We start from the raw sequence: 20,773 nt of genomic DNA, 5'->3' as shown, positions 1-20,773 counted from the left end.
GGGGTAAATTTGCTGGGACGTTCTCTCCTAGGAAGACTGTGGCGTTGTGTTAACACACACCTGCTCCAGACCAGAAAACTGCCAAAAGTTCTGCTCTTATTAAAGGGGAATGATGTTCAGTTAATCAGGTTAGCAACACTTAGCTGCTACTTACCCTCTTAATTCCTATGGAGGCAATAGGGATGTACTTAGTTTATTACAGGACTGTATATAGTTTATCTGATAAAATGTTTTGCAGGACAACACTTCACTTCACTGAAAAGGCAAGAGTCAAAGTCACCCATCTCCAGTTTCATTCTGGCTTTGGTTGGTAGCTGAACCTTACCTCAGCCTCACTGATGGATGTGCTGTATTTTTAGATCATGACTGGCTCAGATTACATGCCCTTCATTTATGCTAGGTGTGTTTTTTTTCTTACAATCTGATGACATGTTGTCATCTGCATGTAAGCCCACCAATTAACAGTAGATTTAATATTTTGTTCAGAATTTTCTTTTATCTGATTTATGTGCTGTCCTCTGGTCCTGCAGCTGAGTAATAAGCACATTTCTGCTGATAGCTTGAGGCTTTCACAGCAGTAACAGTCATTGTTGCAATAGAAAATCAGCCTTTTTATGCACCTGTAGTTACACATTAAAGTAACTTTGAGAGTGTTTTCGCCTCCAACAATGCAAAATGTAAATGCACTGACAACATAAATACAAAACAGCAGCAGCAAGAAAAATCTACTCAGAAAGTACTAACGCAAAAAGGATGCTAAATATAACCCCTGTGTTTTTGTTGCATAAAAAGAACTCCGTTGCGCTTTGCCCTTGAAAACCTGAACATTCAGCTCTCTTCACTGACCTCTAGACTGCTGTCAGAGATCGATGATTGCAGGTTGTCGTGGCCAGGGACAGAGAGCACTCATTCAGTATATTTTGGGATCTTACAGGACTGAACTGGCCACGTTTCTATGGTAGGTTTTGTCATCAGATGCTAGCCAGACGGCTGCAGCGAGTCATCTACATTCCAAGTTATAGTTAGCGGAGGAGACGGAGAAGACATTTTCATTCTATATGTCCTCTGGGTTCCCTGTCCGTAGCCAGCAGTGCCGTGTGGGCCAAGCCAGCCACAGGGGGAGGGAGAGGAATGCCAATGATACCATCATTATCCTCTTAAAGTGGCACTGGGCTACTTTTTTTTTTGTAAAACTCCTCTTTTAGCAGCAAGAACAAAACCTTTCAAACTCACAATAATTAGGATGATGAAGAATCTTCCTGTGAGCAACTTTAAATATTATTGCAAGTGTTGTTTTCCATTGCAGTGATGCACATTCGCAGTTGAGAGAAAAATAGACTAAATGTTAAGTAACTTACCCAGTTTTAGCATCCTACCGAATGTACAACACTGTGCAAAAGTCTTGAGCCACCCTCATTTCTTTGTATTTTGCGAGTAAACTGGGAAGTAGCTGCAGCCATTTAGAGAAACGCAGGTAAAAATAGATGGAAATACAGCATATAAGACGAAAACAGAGTTTGTACATTTCTTTAAAGTCAATATTCGTTATGACCACCTTTATTCTTCAACAAAGTCTGAACTCTCTTTCTTGTAATTTCTTTAAGTAGTCTTCTGGAATAGTTCTTCAGACTTCTGAAGGACTTCCAAAGCTCTTTTTTGGATGTTGGCTGTCTTTTGTTCTGTTTTCTGTCTAGATGATCCCACACTGCTTCAGTAATGTTGTGGTTTAGGCTCTTGTGAGGCCAATCTATGGGTTGATACATTGGTATTGTGTGTTTTTCTGTCCACATGTGCTTTTACTGCACTGGCAGTGAAAGCTTTGCTAATCAGACAAAAAAATCTGTGTCAGGATCTGATGGTACTTTTCTGTGTTCATCGTTTGATCATTGTGTTGCATTCAGTGTGCAAGATGTCAACCAATACTGGCTAAAATGTAGCCCTAAACCATGACAGAGCCTCCACTATGTTCCATAGATGGATATAGACACTCACTGTTATACCTCTCTTCTGATCTCCTCCATCCATATTGACAACAACTTCTTGCTACTGATTTTACTCCACTTCCTGTGTAATTTGTTATACCTCAGACTTTTCTCCCCGTTTCCCTTCCTTAACAGTGGTTTCTTGAAAGCCACCCGTCCACTGAGACCATTTCTGATGAGGCTCCAGGGAACCATAAATGGATTAACTGAAGGGCCAGATGTATCTGTCAGGTCCTGTGTCAGGTCTTGGCTGGATTTGTCCTTCTTCTTAAGGACACAACTTTTACTAATAATCACAAAGTAGCGTAACTTTTATTATGCTATGGAAGGAAAAACATTAGTAATGAGACGAATAACGACACCTTTTGCTTTTACTTCTGTAAGCAGATCATGAGTCCACATTATGTTACATCTTTATATAATAGCCATGACTGTCTCTCCTCATGCGCTGTCTTGTTCTTTTCCTAGAACCTCTCCCCCCCACCCCCCACCCCACCCCACCCACCCAGGCAACCATGTCCCACTCATGAACCCCAGCATCACATGACCCAATGTCCCAGACTGTACTCTATGTTCGTGTGTGCGCGTGACATGCATACCTCTGTATGACCTAAGATGAGCGACTCCTGTTGTTTTTGGTGCAGCAGCTTTCCCCCCTGCTCTCACTGTGTATGTTCAGTGTTTGTGTACATTCAGTACACTGCTGTGCTTCTTTTTAAATTTCTCCTCTTTAATTAGACGCACATGTACATCAGCTCTGCAGAGTGCACATAGTGTCCTATCCTCATTCCTGTGTGTCTGTTTTGATGTCCTACTTTGTCCCAGTCATTTGGCCACCATGTGCCATGAACAGGCCTGGTTAACGTTCCCAGAGTGCTGTAATTTTGTCTGAGAGGAATGTCAGGAATTCTGTGTGTGGTGTTGGGGTGGGACTTACAGAGGACCAAAGGCCTTTAGACACACATACACACACATAGCGAAACACATTGAGACCACAGTTGTGTGGACGTTTAACAGAGCTTATGTAAAAGTTGATTCACTAGAGAGATTTCTCTCCTGCTAGCAGGCTTTTCCCCCACAAGCTGACAGTGCACATTTACTTTTTAGAAAGTTTAGAGTAGAAAAATCTATTGCTGCGAGGTTGGAAAATGGTTAGTAATAACTGCCGTCCACAGGATTATCTCCATCTGTCCCCAGAGGGCATTTCATTTTGCATTATAGAGTGCTGCAAGAAGTGAACCAATTCATCATCGGAAAGTAGCACATGAACAGCATGAAAGCCTTGAGGGAAGCCCAAAGTGGGGCTTGCAAATCCGGGCCTGGCTTTAGCTAATTAATAACAGTTTATGGTAAAAGATCGGCGTCGACATCTGACCTGCACGACCAGGGGCCCGTTCACTCTAGTTTGCTTTGGTTAGTTGTTTGGTCTGTGGGCGAGTGCTGGTTCGAAACTCTGCTGCCGCCTGCCAGGAAGACTTGTCAGCCCCTCGAATGACAGTTTACACACAGTTAGGCCAAAGGCAAGCCAGGGAGGTGGTGTACTGCACAGGCACTGAATGAAATCCAAGCCAAAGAGGAATCCAACACGAGGAAGAATGATACTTCGCATCAGGGCTGTGCGTTCTCTCACTCTCTCTGTCTGAGTCATGCTTGATAATTCCAGGCCGGGATGTTTTTCTGGCAATATTTTTATTGCTTAAATTGCTACTCTATCAAAGTGCCATTGAAAATTCAGTGTCATTGTCTCAGTATATACTGTAGACATGATACAAAGGTTATGAGCTGTTTGCTCAAAGTAAAACTAGTGCCCAGTCTGTGTTTAATTGCAGACATAGATAAAGAAAAGGTACACTGATACAATTGTCTCTCTAATCAGACTTTATAGGTTCCTCTTTTTTTTTTTTTTTTTTTTTCCATCTCATACTAAGTCTTTTATCTCAACTGTTGAGCCTGCCAAGACGGGAAAACTGTGCAGATAGGCGTGGGAACATGTTTTAATAGGGTTAGCTGTGGGTATGTGAGTTGAAAGTAGAGCAGGGTGATATGACCAAAAATATTTATCACAATATAATTGAAAATTGAAAATTGAAAATTTGCGATAACGATATAACTGACGATATAATTGACACTAGACAAAATACTTTACAACTCCACAACTTTATTAGTGCAAAAAAACCCCATCAATGTATTTTCACTTAAACAAGCAGCTGTTTTTTATGTGCATTAAAGTTATATAAAAATTTAACAGTGCAGATTCCTTGCTGACAGTTTAACCAAAAGGCATTTCCAGTGGAAATTGGCCGACACATCCTCAGCATAACCATGTAGAATATCCACAAAACTTAAAAAGGTTATACACACACAATACGGTAATATTATGTTGAAGCACAGTACGTATCACTCCGCGAGGCGCCTGCCTACGATAGCCGTAATGCTCCGACGATCCATCAAGCGGTGCGGGTTCGTAGCTTAGCAAAGTCGTACTAAAACATTTGACAGATTTTCGAGCACCGTGTACCACATAAAATCGTTTCCAGGTCAGTAAACACAACCAGAATTCATACATAAGGCACACGGGATTATAAGGGGCACTGTCGATTTTCAGAAAAATCAAAGGATTGATTTTAAGTGTGCCGTATTTTCCAAACAACACGGTAATAACGACGGCCCGCTAGCATGCTCTACCAAAAATAGTGCTTTGTTGTGTATTTGACGGACAAAAGCTAAACCAGTTCCACACCACTGAAGTTGCAGCATTTTTACAAACACATTCTGGTTCATCCGTTTCATTTAACGATCCACTTTCGCTCTTCTCATTCTGCGTCGCCGCCATGTGCGTATATAAACATAGGCACTGCGCGTGCGCGTTTTACCCACATTCTATCGTGATATTTCATTTTCCTATCGTTGCCCAAAATTACACCGGTATTACCGTGAACGGTATGATATGGCCCAGCCCTAGTTGAAAGTATAAATAAGTTGGCAGTTCTCGGCCTCCGGAAGCATTCTTGCATCGGAAATCTGTTTGATGAAACTTCAGCTGAGATACTTGGCAGGGGCGCCTCCAGAATTTTTTCATAGTGGTGGCCATGAGAGGGCCACTAAAAATATTAGGATGGCACACCAAAAATTATGCTGTTGTCAAATATAGATTAAAAATAAAAGAAATATAGCAAAAAAGAGAGAAAGCAAATATTTAAATGCCTAGTTAATTTCCATTTTGGGGTGTGCCCAGTGCCCCCCCCTGCCCCCCTTTGGTAGCGCCCCTGATACCCAGGCTGTCTTCCACACTTCCAAGTGTGGTGAGCATGCTGTGTCGTTTTCATAATGGAGCCTATAACACAACTTGCTTAAAATAAAAATGTTGTGCAATAGAATGTGAAAAATAACTTTTTTTAAAATTTATATTTTAGTTTGTAGTCCTGTCATCCACCAGGGGGTGCTGCAGCATTGTCGCCACCCTTCCTTTTCTTCACTGTCCTGCTTGTGATTCCACAGCTGTGTTTTCTTCACCACTAACTTTGGTTGCTGTAGTTAAGCTACACTGAGAGCGTGTGGGGGATGGTTTTGATGACTGTCAGCCGCTTGTAGATGTAATGCATCACTGTCACTCATTTCATTCTCCCTTTGCCCATCCCGCTGTCCACCTGCACCAACAGATGATGACGTGGATCTGGAGCAGCTGGTGAATGACATGAACTCCTCTATGGAGAGTGTGTACTCCACACAGGCAGACACGGCAGTTCTTCTAAACAACGGCCACGCCCCTCACCACCACCATCAGGTGCACACTTCCTACCTGGGACACAGCCGTCGCCACACCCCGCCCCTGCCCTCTTCTTCCCCCTCCAGAGAAAGGCTGAGACACTCTCAACCCATGCACATCAAAGCTGTCAGGTAAATACTCATAACCTGGGCCTCTACATTGATCTCACTGGTTTATGTTCAAGATAAAGACAGCTGATAGCGCTGCTACACCTGCAGAAATAAAGATATGAATAAAAGATAACGCAGCACTGCCAGCGAAAGAACACTCTGTTATTATATATCTGTCTGTGCCATTCTTGTAAACATGCTATCTCAGGAACACCTTGGACAAGTGATGACGTTTCATATCCGAAAGGTCAAAGGTCAGCTTCGCTGTGAAATCCCAATTTTCTGCAGAAACCCTTTTTTTTCTGGCCACTATTAAAGGCCATGATCAGGAACAGAAGGGGAGAGTGTGACCATGTTTCATTTGAAACTGAATTAACTTCTGGTAACTCTGTAGTTGCAGAAATATTATATATTGCTTTTTTGTGTTGCCATATTTAAGATGTGTGTTGAACTTCTCTGTGGGTTTAATCAGAATCAGCTTTCCTGGCCACAGCATGCGTATACATACAAGAAAACTGACTGCTTCTAATCACTGTCAGTGAACTTACACACTAATGAAATAGAAGTTCAACAAAATGATTCATGAATTTGAAAAAAAACAAAAACATCAACAACATAGTCATCAAAGGTCTGAAGCGCAAACATCATCCACCATCCTTACACCCTCAACTGAGATGATGAGCATTTCTCATTTTATGGATCTAAACTGCAATATGACTGCTTGTCCCACACAGTTTGCTCATGTTTTTAAAAATCTGGCTGGTACACCAGGTGATCAGGCAACCGATCTGCCTCCAGTGTTCCCTCACTCTACTTGAGTTCCTGCTCACCAGACCTTCAGATAGAGTAGACTCAATAAACACTTACACAGATTAACTGCACTCATACAGTGTGTTATTTCATTCACTTTAAGCCCTTTGGCACCCTCACATTGCCAGTTAACCTAAGATTCTTGTCTTTGGAATATGGCAGGACATTCATACCCAGAACCTTCTTGCTGTGACGAGACAGTGCTGACCACTACACCACTGTGTAAAACAAGAGACTGCAATACTCTTTAAAAAACATATTTATTGCGTTCTCCAGCGTTTACATGTTACTGTTACTTTTGGGGTCGTCAGGGTATCGGTTTCCACAATTTCCAAAGAGTGGGACATAAATATGTACAAACCTAGAAATATTACAAATGTAATAGTTAGAACCCAACAGATGATGAAAGGGTTTAATCTTATTGACCGACGTTGACGTTAATAACAGCCGATAAGTTAAAATTACAAACGTAAAGAAGAGACGACACCCTTCAACCAAGTTACCAGCGTTGATGTTGAATAGTTCACTCACCAGAGGGCACTGCAGTTTCCTTTTTGGCCACATGGCACAAACAAAAACGAGCTGATCCAAGCAGAGTAAGAGTAAACAAGGTAATAAATGAGTACACATAACAAATGTGTCTATTGAAAGAGATTAAAGGACTAGCATTAGCTAAAGGTAGTCAGTTGCTTACATTAATCCCTGCCTGTCCAAGGTGCTTTGCAACCCACCCCCATCCCAGGTCCTTCAGTTCAAGCTGTTTTTGCTTTTTCTGACCATCTCCATTGTTATTGTCAGCAGCTCTACTGCTTTCTCTTCCTCAGGCTTTCAGGCTTTCAGCCTCGCCTCTGTCAGTGCGCCCCAGGGTGGCTGTGGCTACAATGTAGCTTGCCATCACCAGTGTGTGAATGTGTGTGTGAATGGGTGGATGACTGGATGTGTAAAGCGCTTTGGGGTCCTTAGGGACTAGTAAAGCGCTATACAAATATAGGCCATTTTACCATTTTTTCCAGGCAAGTGGACAACGGGGTAGGTCAGGCCGATGCAATGGAAACTCTACTGTATATAAATTACTGCAGATCTAATAAAGAGGCCCTGACAGACCTATAAGTCTATGCAATTTAACATTTTAACCATCTTCATCATCTTTATGCAGAATGTGGGTTATAATGTGCTGAACATACTTGCACCACGAGTGCAAAGCAAGCTTGAAAATATATAATGATTTAAAAGAAACGTGCAGTAATTGGCAGCAAGTCTGAGCATTTAAGCATGATAAAGTTATTTTAAAGAGAAATGCTTGTTGTTTATTTAGACAGACGTGGATTAATATCTAGGCCAGAGGCCGTCCAGTGGTCAGTGAGCACCGACTGTCTTCTTGCCCTTTTACTCCACTGTTCACTCTGAACTTTAACAGAATATCCAGATCAGTGCGCCCTGTTTCAAAGTGTCATTAATCAGAATGACACTGAACAGAGTGAGCCTGGGACAGCTTCTGCTAATCTGTGTGAATAAATTACAGTAGCCAGAATTTAAATGTGTTTTTAAAAAGTTTAGTAACAATTTGCTTTATTATTATGTTTGTTTTATGTGGTCCGGTCAGAGTTAAGATGAACTTTTAAGCTGAAACTATGTTGATTTGTATTCCTTATTATACCCAAATGACACCCATAATCATGTGTATATATCCTCCAGTGTTAGTCTCTCACTGGTAACCTGAGGCAGTGTCATGAATGTGTGTCTCCCTCTGCAGGAACCTGCAGGAAGAGCACCAGCTGCGTCCAGCCTCGCTGCCAGCCATCCCCAACCCTTTCCCTGAGCTCTGCAGCCCAACTGGATCCCCTATTCTGAGCCCGATACAGACCTCTGACAACCACGTAAGTTCACCTACACGCACGCCACCTGCACCAGCACGCAATCACTGAAAATGGTACAGCTGATTTGGTAGAGGCACATGCGGTCAAGGGATTGGCTAAATTTTTGTTGCTCATGTTAATTAGATCTTGCATTTGTGTTAGTGTGTGCATACACCACGTGTGTCTTTGTGTGTTTTCAAACCAGCTGACTGGCCTGTTATGTGCAGGTCAGAGCAGCATGTGTTGACTTTGGCTGCGCACATCCTTTTTATCCATTACAGAACAACTCAGCCGGGGTTATCTGGCAGCACATATGTGTGTGTTATTGTGGAATCATCATCAATCACATTTACACACACATGCAGACATGTGACGGACATGTTTTGCTGTGGAAGAACGAGGTGAGCGGCGTCTCCAGGATGCTGCGGACAGAGTGCAGACTTCCCGTGGCAGAGCCGGGAATACGGCTGGGAACATCTGCAGGTCGGATCTCTCTGAACCTTCTGAATCCGTCTGCTGGCTCCGGCAAGACAGGCGCCCTTTTCCGGTTCACACGCTTCAACCTCGGCTCTTAGCGTCACGTCGAGAGAGTGTGTGTGCGTGTGTGTGCGTGTGTGTGTCACAGCCTTGCCCTTCCTTCCCCCTGCTGAGCCTCCTGTCCCAGGAATGTTCCATCCTCCTCAAAGATGTTTTCAGGATGCCCACCCTGAACAATAAAAGTTATTTTAGATGCTTATTCGCTCGCTCGCTCGCTTTCTTTACATCCACATGCGCACATTTTTTTGGTGTTGTTAACGCAGTTATACACACACAGGTGGCATTGTTCAGTTCACACACGCACAGAGACATGTGATAAGCCAAAGCATTATTTTTGCATTTCGTTGACATCATCTCACAAGGTCTGGAGTCAGAGAGCAAGTTTGCAGTTTGTACAAAGGGTCTTTTGTGTGCGCGGTCGAGTCTGTGAGAGCTGACTAAACATTGCTTCATTTCTCTTTCCCAGATCATCTTCATTTTGTCCGCAGTTCTTGTTTGTTCAGCGAGCCAAATAACCAGCCAGTAGCAGTTACGTTTATATTTTGCTCTTATCTCACGCGGTTTTAACTTGTGTTTTCTGTCCAGTTATCCATACAGATAATGGCTGAGAGGCTTGGCATCATTTCCATTTGTCTTTGCTTCATTTTTCATTGCTTGTGACCACTTTAGAGCAGGCAGGACATTCTTTAACAGTGCTTAATGGCACAAAAACAGGAAGGCGGTAGTATTTCATTTTAGGCGATAAAGCTTGTGGAAGGCGTAAAAAGCATGTGGAAAAATCACCTCTAGCATTCCACCATGTTTATCATAGTCAGCAAAAGCATTTTGTCCAAAGGAGGAGAGGAGGTGGCTGTGAGAATGATAAATGTGTGGCTGAAGGTGATAGGGATCATGGGAACTGGACACCACCCATGTAAAGAAACATCTCCACTGATTGTCAGCAATGATTCATTAATAAATAACTGGGATGGCTGTGTTATAGCCATCGAGTTTAGCATGGCCAACTTCTTTACTTTGGCTTCTACCTCTTTGGTTTGGGGTCTCATAACTGGTGCTTGCAAGATAGTCCACAATTAATTTTTTAAAGCAATTTTAATCATGTTTTCAATCGCAGGAGTCTAAGCAATAGATATAGTTCAGTTTTCAAGAGGTTTATAGCAGCAGCCTTCTGACATGTTCGATCCTCCCAACCAGCTATTTGGCTTAACTCCACTCTTAACACTTGTTGTAAATATTTTTTGGAAACTGGCGCCATTGAAGGACTATGCCTTGCTAAAATGCTAAAGCCTCATTCATGCAGGCTTAGAGACCAGCCTGAATGGGTGTTTGCTGGCTGTTGTCAGTGTGAAACTGGTTGCAGAGAGGTGTAACGTCCTACACAGAAACCGTCCTTCTGCTAGCAACCAAAGTAATCACAAGGAAGTTTTGGGTGCGACTAATTTCACGAGACGACAACCAGCAGCCACTCACCAGCTGGTTAGGAAATACACATTTTTCTCTAATTACTGGATGTTGCCATGGTTAGTCTCCAAACCATAATCGACTGAGATCCTAATCAACCAATCAGCAAAGTGCTAAGGTTTTATGGACAAAATTGAAATCCCTGAAAGAGAAATGAAGGAATACTGATATTATATCAAGTCCAGTCCCAGTCTGACCATATCACGAGTCTCAATCAAGCAGCTCCACGGCCACATGTGGCTCGTTTGCTCACCTCCATGTTACCTGGCTTAGAGAAAAAGAGTATTACAAATGTGATGAATATAAAAATAGGAAAAAAAAATCTTATTTTTATTCATGATTCTTCAAAATAATTCATCAGCTGTAAAAGAAAAAATAATAACAATAATAATTTTAATATAGCTCTAATATCTGTGTCATAGCTTGCGTGTGTCATCTGACACCATAAACTCTACATTTTGCTGAACCTAGTGCGTCTAGCATGTATGTAAACACATGAGGACTAGTCACGATTCCAAAATTTTATTTGAAACTGACTAACAAATTATAGCGGCTTTCGGTTTAGCCTGTAGATCCTTTTTTTGTTTTGGGTGTTGACCTTCTGGAACATATAATTAATAATAATCTTTGTGTAAACTTAACTAGGGCTTAAGTAATCATTTAAGCAGTTTAGCTAAATTTGTCAGTACTTGATTAAGTACAGGCAAATATGACTTTGGCTCATTACTAAATACCTGCAAAAGTCATGTAACTTGCTGTAACTTGTAACCAGCGTGCTTCATACTGATTATAATGCCAATAAACGAACTGGTGAATGCGTTAATGCTTATTTTTCTAAATGTCTGTGTTAGCTTTGTTGCTGAGCACAGTAGACAGAACAAGGCTGATGTTAGCATTTAGCTCCAAGCACTGCTGTTCCTGAGTACACTCTCACAGAGCTGCAGGCATGTCTGTGGGCAGCTTATTTACTAATTTGTTGACTGTGTAAGATCGTCCTAAACCAGCCTCCTATTGATTGGGCTGCTTTGGGGCATGCCTTTTGAAACATTGTACACTTTAATAGATTCTAATGCTCTAAAATGAGCTCTTTCTAAATCAAATTAAGTAAAACGTCCACTGATCAAATTTCTTAAATTCAGCAAATTTAGGTTTAGACTGTCTACAGCATGGCCTTTCAGCCTTTCACGGTATTTTGTGTAATGTTATATCTAAGCTAACAGAAAGTTAGCGAGTTTAAATTTGACTGGTGCTGGAGTAAATATGTGCATTGATATGTGCAGATCAGGTGAATATATTTAAGCCTGAGGAGTGCTGAGTATGACTTACACAACAATGCAGATGGGACCGTTAGACTTGCGTGCGTTGGTCTGTAGACATACTTGCATTGTATTTGCATTGGCAAAGGTTTATCAGAGGATCTCGCCCCCTCCAGCTGTAGAGTTGGAATCTGGACATTCTTCACTGAGCTCCGTCCTTCTCAAAGCGATATGCTGCTCACATTGTGAGCCAGTTGAGCAGTGTCCTTGTAGAATCATAAGCAGGCTATCAATATAAAAAAACCCATCCCCATCAGATTTGTGAAGCTTTCTTTCAGTGGTCTGATTGTTCTGGATAGTGGACTGGATAATGGCCATTTCCCACGCATGTTGTTGCAGTATTACACCATAGAGTTCAGTCATGTTCCCCTGGCTTTCACAAGGATTTGGTCAGGTTTTGTCTGTCATTGCTGGGCAAATGAGTTTGCTTTGGCACCGCGACCGTGGCTGCAACGCAACTTGTGCTTTTATTTGTGGCCAGAGAGGGCATTACGAACATCAGTGACAGCAGGGAGCCCCGGTAGTTATAGAGACCAATCTCTCAGCCTCAACCAAAGCACCGAAGCCCCATGTGTTGGCTAACCTCCACTCTTTTGAAGTAGTTAGTGAGCAAGACACTGAACTCTTTTCACTGACCTTGACCTCTGACCTCTTCTGGAAAGATTTAAGAGAAAAGAGGGTTTTAATTAAAAAAAGGATGTGAAAAACCCATTTTCTCATGGTTTGTTGTTCAGCACATGGTTTCATTATTGAAATATTTGATGCTTGCAAAATATTTCAAAGGTTAAAGCTGATTATGTACAAAGAGGAATCATACTTGGCTGCGGTCTGCGGTCTTTAGCTGTGCCAGCGGCAGGTCTCTAGGGATGATTTTTCAGCAGTGTTGCCACCACTTTGGTCCAGACTCAGAAATCAAAACAACTTCTCAGAGGGTGAAATCCGATGGCTTTGTATCTCCGTGTTAGCTTAATTTAGTCTTTTAACATCAGACCATCCTAAATTAAGAGTTACTTATTGGGGCATAGCAAATTAAACACGCTGTAATGGCTAGTTTTGGCGAGTCCTTAATTGAAACATTAAACAAGAATTTAAGGGTTCAGATTCTGTTATTGATATCTCTTATTGATTCCTTATTGATTCTCACTGGGTTCTCATTGGCTTTGAGAGTCACCACCACTGATAAACAGCATATCAAAGACATTACATTCATGCAGATTTATTGTTTGCATTGTGGTCAAATCTTTGTGCATGTTGGAGGCATTTCTTAAAAGTAATGGATTACATTACTTGCTATAATACTTGTTACATTACTTTCATGTTACTGTATAAAATAGCTGAAACACAATGTCTTAGAATTACCATTTAACAGTTTAAACCTGAGGCTAGAGTCCTGCACACCAACACAAATCCCTATTCTAATGAGAACACACGTGATCTTTCTCTTAGTATTACATATGAACACAAAGCCAACAACACAAAAAGACTTCAAAGTGATCTCCACAGTGATTTCACTTGGAACAGGTAGAAACAGAGACTGCAGCCTGACTGCTCATCAGTTTGTTACCTGTTCAAGTTCAGGCTGTGGCTGCTGGGCCGGGGTCGGCGTTGACTCAGTGTGTTAACGTCACTCTTGGTTCTTGGCTAGCTTAGCGTTAGCATGCTGTCTGTTCAGATGCTTGCAAAAAAGCTGAAGTCGTGTTAGCAACATAATGCATTTGTGTCTGTCCTGGATGCACTTTGCTCTCCATAACGCTGTAGACTGCGCCGCTGTCACCTCAGCCACACGAACTGAAATCAGCTGATTGTAGCATGAGTGCAGGTGGAACTGATGAGTGGGATCGATAGGCAAGCAGACTAACAATTCCCCTAACAAGTCCAAGGAATAACTACTGGGAACCAGTTCAGGCTAACCCAATAACTGCTTCTTGAGTCCCATCGTACTGTGGAGCTGTCCTTGAGCAAATGTCTGCAAACATCAATGAACTGAAGCAATGCTGTAAAGAAACGTGGCCCAAAATTCCTCCAGGGTATGTGAAGATAAAGATAAGAGAAAAAGTCAAATAGAAAACAATTACTTGTGGCTAAAGATGGTTCTAAAACCTGCTGAATCATTTTTCACAGGGCTGTGAGTACAAAACTTAAGTATTAACTGGTACACAGAAGTTTTGAAACAATTTATTTAAATAAATAATGCAAAATATTGTTGTGAGCAGCTATTTAATAGCTGATCTGTATGCAGTCATTATTCTTAGAAAGAAGTGTTAATAGCAGATTCATGTGGTGATCTGTAGCACTGTAGCTGTGTTATTAAAAACTAATTTAAGACTAAAGCCCTGAGTCATTCAGTCTCTATTTAGTACTCCTACCTCCCTCTTTGTATGAGGTCAGCTGATGTACTTCTGCACGCAATGGTCTGCTGACCCACTGCAATCAGATAAGGTGCATGTGTGTGTGTGTGTGTGTCTCTGTGCGTGTAAAGATGGCAGTGAAGCTCACCCAAGTCAGCCTGTAATGACAGGATGCACAAGCTCCTCGTTACATAGTCACGAGGTCGCTGCATAGTCTCGCATAAATCATCATGCTTTGTGATCAATTTTAATTTAGTTACTTACCTGAATAGGATTCAGTACAGTTATGTCTGTGTGTGTGTGTGTGTGTGTGTGTGTGTGTGTGTGTGTGTGTCATGATGATTTACAGGACTCCGACACACATACTCACTCAAGCTTGAATGTAATTTCTGAGGATTACATGGGTCATTCCTGTTATAATAGACTGTAGATTCGGTTTTCCCATTGAAATCATAATAATGAAGGGAAACAATGTTTTAAAAAAAGAAAAGTCTTCTAAGGGATTCAAAATTTAGTTGCTAGTGTTGTAATATTGTGGAAATATTTCCCTGAAATGACCTTTGTGTTCTGCTGCGGGAACTTTTTGCATGTTCTCTGCTGAAAAAGCAGTCACAGCGAAGCCTCCGTAGATTTCATCACAAATGAGGCTGTAAAGCAGAGCAACAGCTGTATCCACAGCTGCATCCTCCTGCTCTGGCCATTTGGGGGTGCTGTACAGATCAGTGCTCGCTTCAGGTCCTTTTCTCCTAGTTCGGAAGACAGAAATTCTTTGTCGGCATCTGATTGCAGCTCTGATATTAACATGCGCTCAATCCAGATTCCTGAAGAGGGAGTTTACCCACATTCTTTGGACTTAATCAAACAAGATCAGTGAGACTGTGTCCTCTACATGACCAAACTATGCAGCAGGTATTGATTTTGCTGTGGAACTGGGGAATGGTGAGCTCAGACAAACCAGATGAAAGAAGATGTGTGGAAGGGATGTGGACCTTTGCATGGAAAGAGAAAGCACTCTTTTAACTCCGTGTGGTGGAGTTAGAAACTTGATGTACGTTCTGTCTTACTGGATCGATTTCACTGTGCCCACATGAGCGATCTTTAAACCCGAAAGGTTCCTCGAACTGAACAGTAGATATCCATCAAACTTTTGGCTGACATACGTTTGTGCATGTGTGTGTGTGTGTGCGCGCACGTGTGTGTGGGACAGATGGCGTGCCCTGTCCGTGGTGGGTCGCAGGGAAACGAGCCACTCGATGAGGTTCTGCGATGGCTCTCCAGTGAGGTAAAATTGAGTTTGGCCTGTCTGCAGAGCTAATCAGCTCTGTCTGGCCTGAAACCCGACCACTCAGACATGAAAGACAGATGACGCTGTAACAGAGCAGGGTGGGAGTCACCAGCAGACGGCATTCAAATACTGGCATTAGTGATGGGTGTGTTAGCCGACTGTGGCTGCATAGTCAGCTATCAGTGGAAGAGTTTGTTTCTGCTGTAATAAATTTTCAGTGTTTGAAAATATTCAATCGAATTCAGTTTTATTTATATAGCACCAAATCACAACAACTTTCGCCTTAAGGCTCTTCATATTTTAAGGTATGGACACTACAATAATGCAGAGAGGACCAAAACAATCAGACGAACCCCTTTCAGCAAGCACTTGGCGACAGTGGGAAGAAAAAACTCCCTTTTAACAGGAAGAAACCTCCAGTAGAACCAGGCTCAGAGAGGGGCAGCAATAAACCTGCAAAGTTTGAAGGAGACTAGATGAACACTTGTCAAGATGGAAGAAACAGATGTCCATAGAGACGTTTCTCACGTGCGTCAGTCAGATTTTTCATTTTGCATTGGACGATAACAACCCATTAAAAATGTTTAGGAGACTGGAAAACATGTGAAATAAGCTCCTGGTGGAACAATTCAGGTGGAGTAATGAAGTTATTTATTTTTTTTAAAGATAAATATGTGCTTATAAAACATTTGTAATAAGTAAAATTCAGAGAGGGTTCAGTTCCAGTTAAGGGAAATGGAAAATTGTAGGTATTTGTTGTATTTCATCCTCTGTATGCAAAGCCAAAGGAAAAGCCAAACCCCCTCACCAAAAAACTTTGAACAGGGTCCAGAAACACTGCTGCCTTCCATGGTCCAAACGTCTCCTTAAGAATGCACTGAAGCAAAGTGAAAAACTGTCCTTTTGTCTGACCAATCAAAAATTTGGATTTCTTTATGTTAATTTATAGGCCTTGCATCATCTGGGTTACAGAGGAGAGGGGCCACCTGGCTTCTTATCAGCACACAGTTAAAAAACAAACAAAAAAACCCAGCCTGTTTGATGGTACGGCCTCATTGATAATACCAAGCCAATACATTGTACTGTATGTATATTACAGCAGCCCTACACCTGTGAGCCATTGGACTACATCTAGCAAGATTTGAAACGTCAAGGACAAGAATGGGGTGGTGGTGGTGCTCCGTCAGTGTCCAGGCGTTGCTGTCAACACTGCAGTTTGTCCCAAACAACATGCTTGGGAACTGGAGGATGGGGGTTCTTTTTAAAAGTGTCGCGTGCATCATTTGTCATTTGTCGATATTATTTAAAATATTTAGGAAAGTCTGCCTGCTGGTGAGCATTTGCAGCTTTTGTCTGTTTATATGGATTGTGCTGCTGGCTGCACTAAATGGCCTGTGTGCCAGAAAACAGGAGAATGAATCTATACTCTGAACATTTCATGGTTGATGATCAACAAGAATCACATTTATATACAGTATGTATGCAATTTTCCATTTCTCACAATGGCCAAGAAATAGTAAAGCCTTCCAGAGTTTATCAATTGTGCCACTTAAAGTTTTTACATGACGGAAAAAAACATGTTAAGAAGTTTCAACTATGCTCCCTGTGGATCTTCTCACAGTGACATTGGCATGGATTTACACAGTAAACTCAAAGTGTGTGTGTGTGTGTGTGTGTGTGTGTGTGTGTGTGTGTGTGTGTGTGTGTGTGTGTGTGTGTGTGTGTGTGTGTGTGTCACTTTTAGCTTGTGGTTTAAGGTCCCATAAACTTCCTGGTCAAGTGGGTTTGACCCTGGTGTAAGTTATTTTGTTTGACCTCTGACCCGATGTGTGCAGTGTGTGTGCACGTGGGTGTCTGTCCATGACCTTTCAGGCTGGTATATTGTTGCTCACGGCCCTCTTTACGTGTGTTGTGTGTGTTGCTATAAACAGCAGGAGGCGTGTAACCTCAGCCTCAGCCTGGAGAGAGATGAGAGGGAAGTGGAGGGGGGCGGCAAGGTGAACTAAGTTTCATGATGGAAAGATGAAACTAGGTAAAGGGATGCGTGGCGTAGGATTTTAAACTTTCCAAGGACCCTGGCGGTAAAAACATCGACTAAAAAAAGTCGAAAAGACAAATTGAAGACTCAAAAAGTGAGCTCATTATCTCTTCCAATCTTTTCTCTCATCATATTTGGGATTCTGTAATATCTGTAATCAACATAAACTCAGAAAGAGCTCTTTGTTATACTGATGAGTGCCAAACTGCAGCATGAGGCTGGAGCAAACATCGAGCAGTAACGTTTAGGAAAAAAAAGGTCCTGGAGCTCGTCTTCATAGTTTACATTTTGTCTTCCTCCTTTGTACCCGTGTGTGTGTTGGAGTGCATGCACCTCATACTTGGCGTGCACACTGGGCTGGCCTGTGCTCTACACATGAGCCTGATTATGACTCAGTATTGCATTACTGACATTCCTCCATAGCTCTCGCTCTTTTCTCTTTCTATTCCTCTCCGCCCCCCCTCCCTTCTTTTTCTTTATCGGCATGTTTCTTTTTCCTCCTTCCACCTCTGCTGAGGCTGGCCAGATTTGCTGAGCAACCTACCCGCCTATCCATCCATCTATCCATCATTTCTAGCCCTCCCTCGAACCCCTCCACCCCTTCACTCCCACCCCAAAGACTGTTTGCCCAGCCGGCACGTGATCCGCGCAGCTTCAGATCGAATCACCCCAACTTTTCTTCCTTTTTTTTCCCTTTAAGACTTCCAGCTGCCTTCTCAGCGACCCTTGAAGCCGTCATTGTGCGTTACACATGTTGCTCTGGTCCTAACACCGTCTCACAGTATTTCACGTACAGCTGAGGGGGAGGAGAGGAAGAGGAGGGAGGATAAGCGGGAGGGAGGGGTTAGAAATTGAAACCATTAGGCAGCTCAAAGAAAATGTCAGTGTGTGTGTGTGTGTGTGTGTGTGTGTGTGTGTGTGTGTGTGTGTGTGTGTGTGTTTGTGTTTGCTCAGTGATTGGCTTAGTAGTTTGAGCTTGTTCTTTCTGTCCTCGTGCATGTGAGGAGGTGTGGGTGTGTTTCAGGGAGAGGGACTGCTACTTTTGGTGCGGCGCCATCAGTAAGAGGAGCTGACAGTGTTTTGTTTTTGGGAAGTCGGGTTTGGATGAGAGGATTGAAAAGCAACCCTGAAGATAAGAATGGTAGCGTACGTGACAGGTAGCAGCTCACCGTTTTAAAAATCCCACACTGGGTTAATCCCGTGTGAGGAGACGAAGGGAGGGAGGGGAGTGGTGGAAGAGGAGGAGGAGGAGAGGAGCTACTGTTCATACCACTCCTCGCAGCTCAGTCTTTATGCTGCCCAGGACGAGAAGACGGGAGAAGTCGGGGGCTGTCTCTCTCGCTCTCTATCCCTCTCTCTCTTCCTCTCTCGTCCTTCCTCTGTCACTTCCTCCCCCTTCTTTCCTCTAACCTCTCTAGCGCTCTCCTTGCCAATCCGTCCCTCCCTCTCTCTCTCTCTCTCTCTTCCTGACTTCCTCTCCTCTCGCCTCCTGTTTCCCTTCCCCTCCCCTCTCCCTCTCTCTCTCTCTCTCGCTCGCTCTGTCCCTGTGTGTCACTGGAGAGCCTCTCAGTGTGAAAATGCCATCCTGCTCTCCAGACTGTTGCCTCTTACAGGCTGTGGAGGTAAGAGACTTCTGCATGTGTGTGTGGGTGTGTGTGTTTGTTTCTTTTATGGGTCTCTGTCATCAGCTTTCTGTGTGCGTCTGGTTGCCAGTTTGCAGTGACAGGGATATTTGCACCCCCCTCAACTCAGTGTGTTTAAAACTTTTCTCAAACAAACTAATGCGTCATAAATGCAGTTTTTTTTCCCCTCCTTTGTGGCATCTGGGAAGAGAGGAGGCGGTCTTCGGGCTCTGCAGGGGCAAAGAGTGCCGTGACGTTGTTTCTGGTTGCGCTGGGAGTCTTTCTCCATGTCTGCATGCTGTTGCTCCTGACGCTCTGTGTCGTTTCCAGGCCACCGCGGCTGCCGTTTACTTGGCGTTTTTACGTATTCCCGCTCTACAGGGGCCTTGGTCCGAATTAATTTTTCGTGCCCAAAACCCCAGCCGCCCACCACCTTCCAGCCCCTCGCCCATCACTAGGTTTTTCTCTTGTTTCATGTAATTTTCAACAGTTGCTCCCTGGTTGGCCGTCTGTGAAGTGCAGGGCAGCCGAATCCCCCGCTGTGACCAGAGGATGTTGGGACGTGGGCGTGTGAGAACACACACAAGAGCCACCTACCATTTCTGAGATTTAGAAGATAATTTTGCCTCTGCGGTTTGCTCATATTTGTGAGGGCAATCTCTCCCTATGTGTGTGTGAATCTGCTCGTAGAGTGGTGTGAAGCAGCTGGCCTGTGGTTATCTGTGCAGCAACACACTGGAAGAAGCCAAAAAAAAAAAAATACACCCGGCTTAAATGTCGCTCTGGGCACTTTGGCTGAAATGGTTCAAAATGGCGCAACACTGGGAGGTACTTTGAACTCTGCCCGCTTGCTGCTCCCAGCAGTGACATTTTTAATGACAATATACAACACGTATAAATCCACCACACGGTTTCGCCATCAAAGTTCAAATGTCGGGATGGGGGGGCAGATTTTTAAGCTTTTCCAAGCACAGATATACTCGTATGTGAGGGGAAATGTCCGTTTCGCTGACGTACGTTTGCTGCGGACAAAAAGGGCTGAACTAAACACTTAGGCACCAGCCAGCCTTTCCTGGACGTCATCCTTCTTCTTATTTTAAGACCTTCTCGTGTTCGAGTGACAGAATATTGCGAACGGGACCAACCAGAGCACCTGGTTATGGAGGTAACTGCAGCTGGTGATCTGTTGTAGTCTCAGCTTTTGTTTTTCCTTTCTCTGCAAATGCAATTTCCTGACAGCAACTCCATGCCTCATACGTGTTTCTGAAAACATGACCTTTGCTGCTGTCATGTACACATATCCCCATCATCCCTCTTGTGTGTGTGTGTGTGTGTGTGTGCTTTCAGATAGTGAAGGTGTGGAGCGAGGATGGGGCCGGTAAAGTCGTGGAGATCCCGGCCGACATGACGGCTCGAGATGTGTGCCAGCTGCTGGTCTACAAGAGCCACTGCCTGGACGACAGCGCCTGGGCGCTGGTGGAGCACCACCCCATCCTCGGCATTGGTAAGAATCTCAGTGTTCTGTGTGGATCCCGGTGCGGACAGCGATGCCCGATACTCGCCTTTTTTTCCTCCTTTCTTTTTTGCAAGAAAAGGGATTAAAGCTACTTTGGTGCATTTTTTTCGTCTTATATTGTGTTTA

General features: G+C 43.2%; 1 protein-coding gene across 7 annotated transcripts in view; it reads left to right on the top strand.

The window, feature by feature from the left end:
• LOC116313416 (growth factor receptor-bound protein 10-like) overlaps positions 1 to 20,773 on the top strand; it is a 52,929-nt gene that overhangs the window by 15,151 nt on the left and 17,005 nt on the right. For 5 of the 7 annotated variants that reach the window (XM_039605743.1, XM_031731128.2, XM_031731120.2 and 2 more), the window contains 3 exons: positions 5,642 to 5,879; positions 8,422 to 8,545; positions 20,479 to 20,635. In XM_039605743.1, coding sequence (XP_039461677.1) covers positions 5,642 to 5,879; positions 8,422 to 8,545; positions 20,479 to 20,635 — 519 coding nt within the window. Of the gene's footprint in view, positions 1 to 5,641; positions 5,880 to 8,421; positions 8,546 to 14,522; positions 19,132 to 19,281; positions 20,297 to 20,478; positions 20,636 to 20,773 lie in introns of those variants that run through there. The other 2 variants (XM_031731137.2, XM_039605745.1) reach the window with 2 other exon arrangements.

The sequence above is a fragment of the Oreochromis aureus genome, linkage group 22, assembly GCF_013358895.1.
Source record: "Oreochromis aureus strain Israel breed Guangdong linkage group 22, ZZ_aureus, whole genome shotgun sequence".
NCBI lineage: Eukaryota > Metazoa > Chordata > Actinopteri > Cichliformes > Cichlidae > Oreochromis > Oreochromis aureus.
The sequence above is the reverse complement of the archived record's forward strand: the minus strand, read 5'-3'. Positions and strand labels throughout refer to the sequence as shown.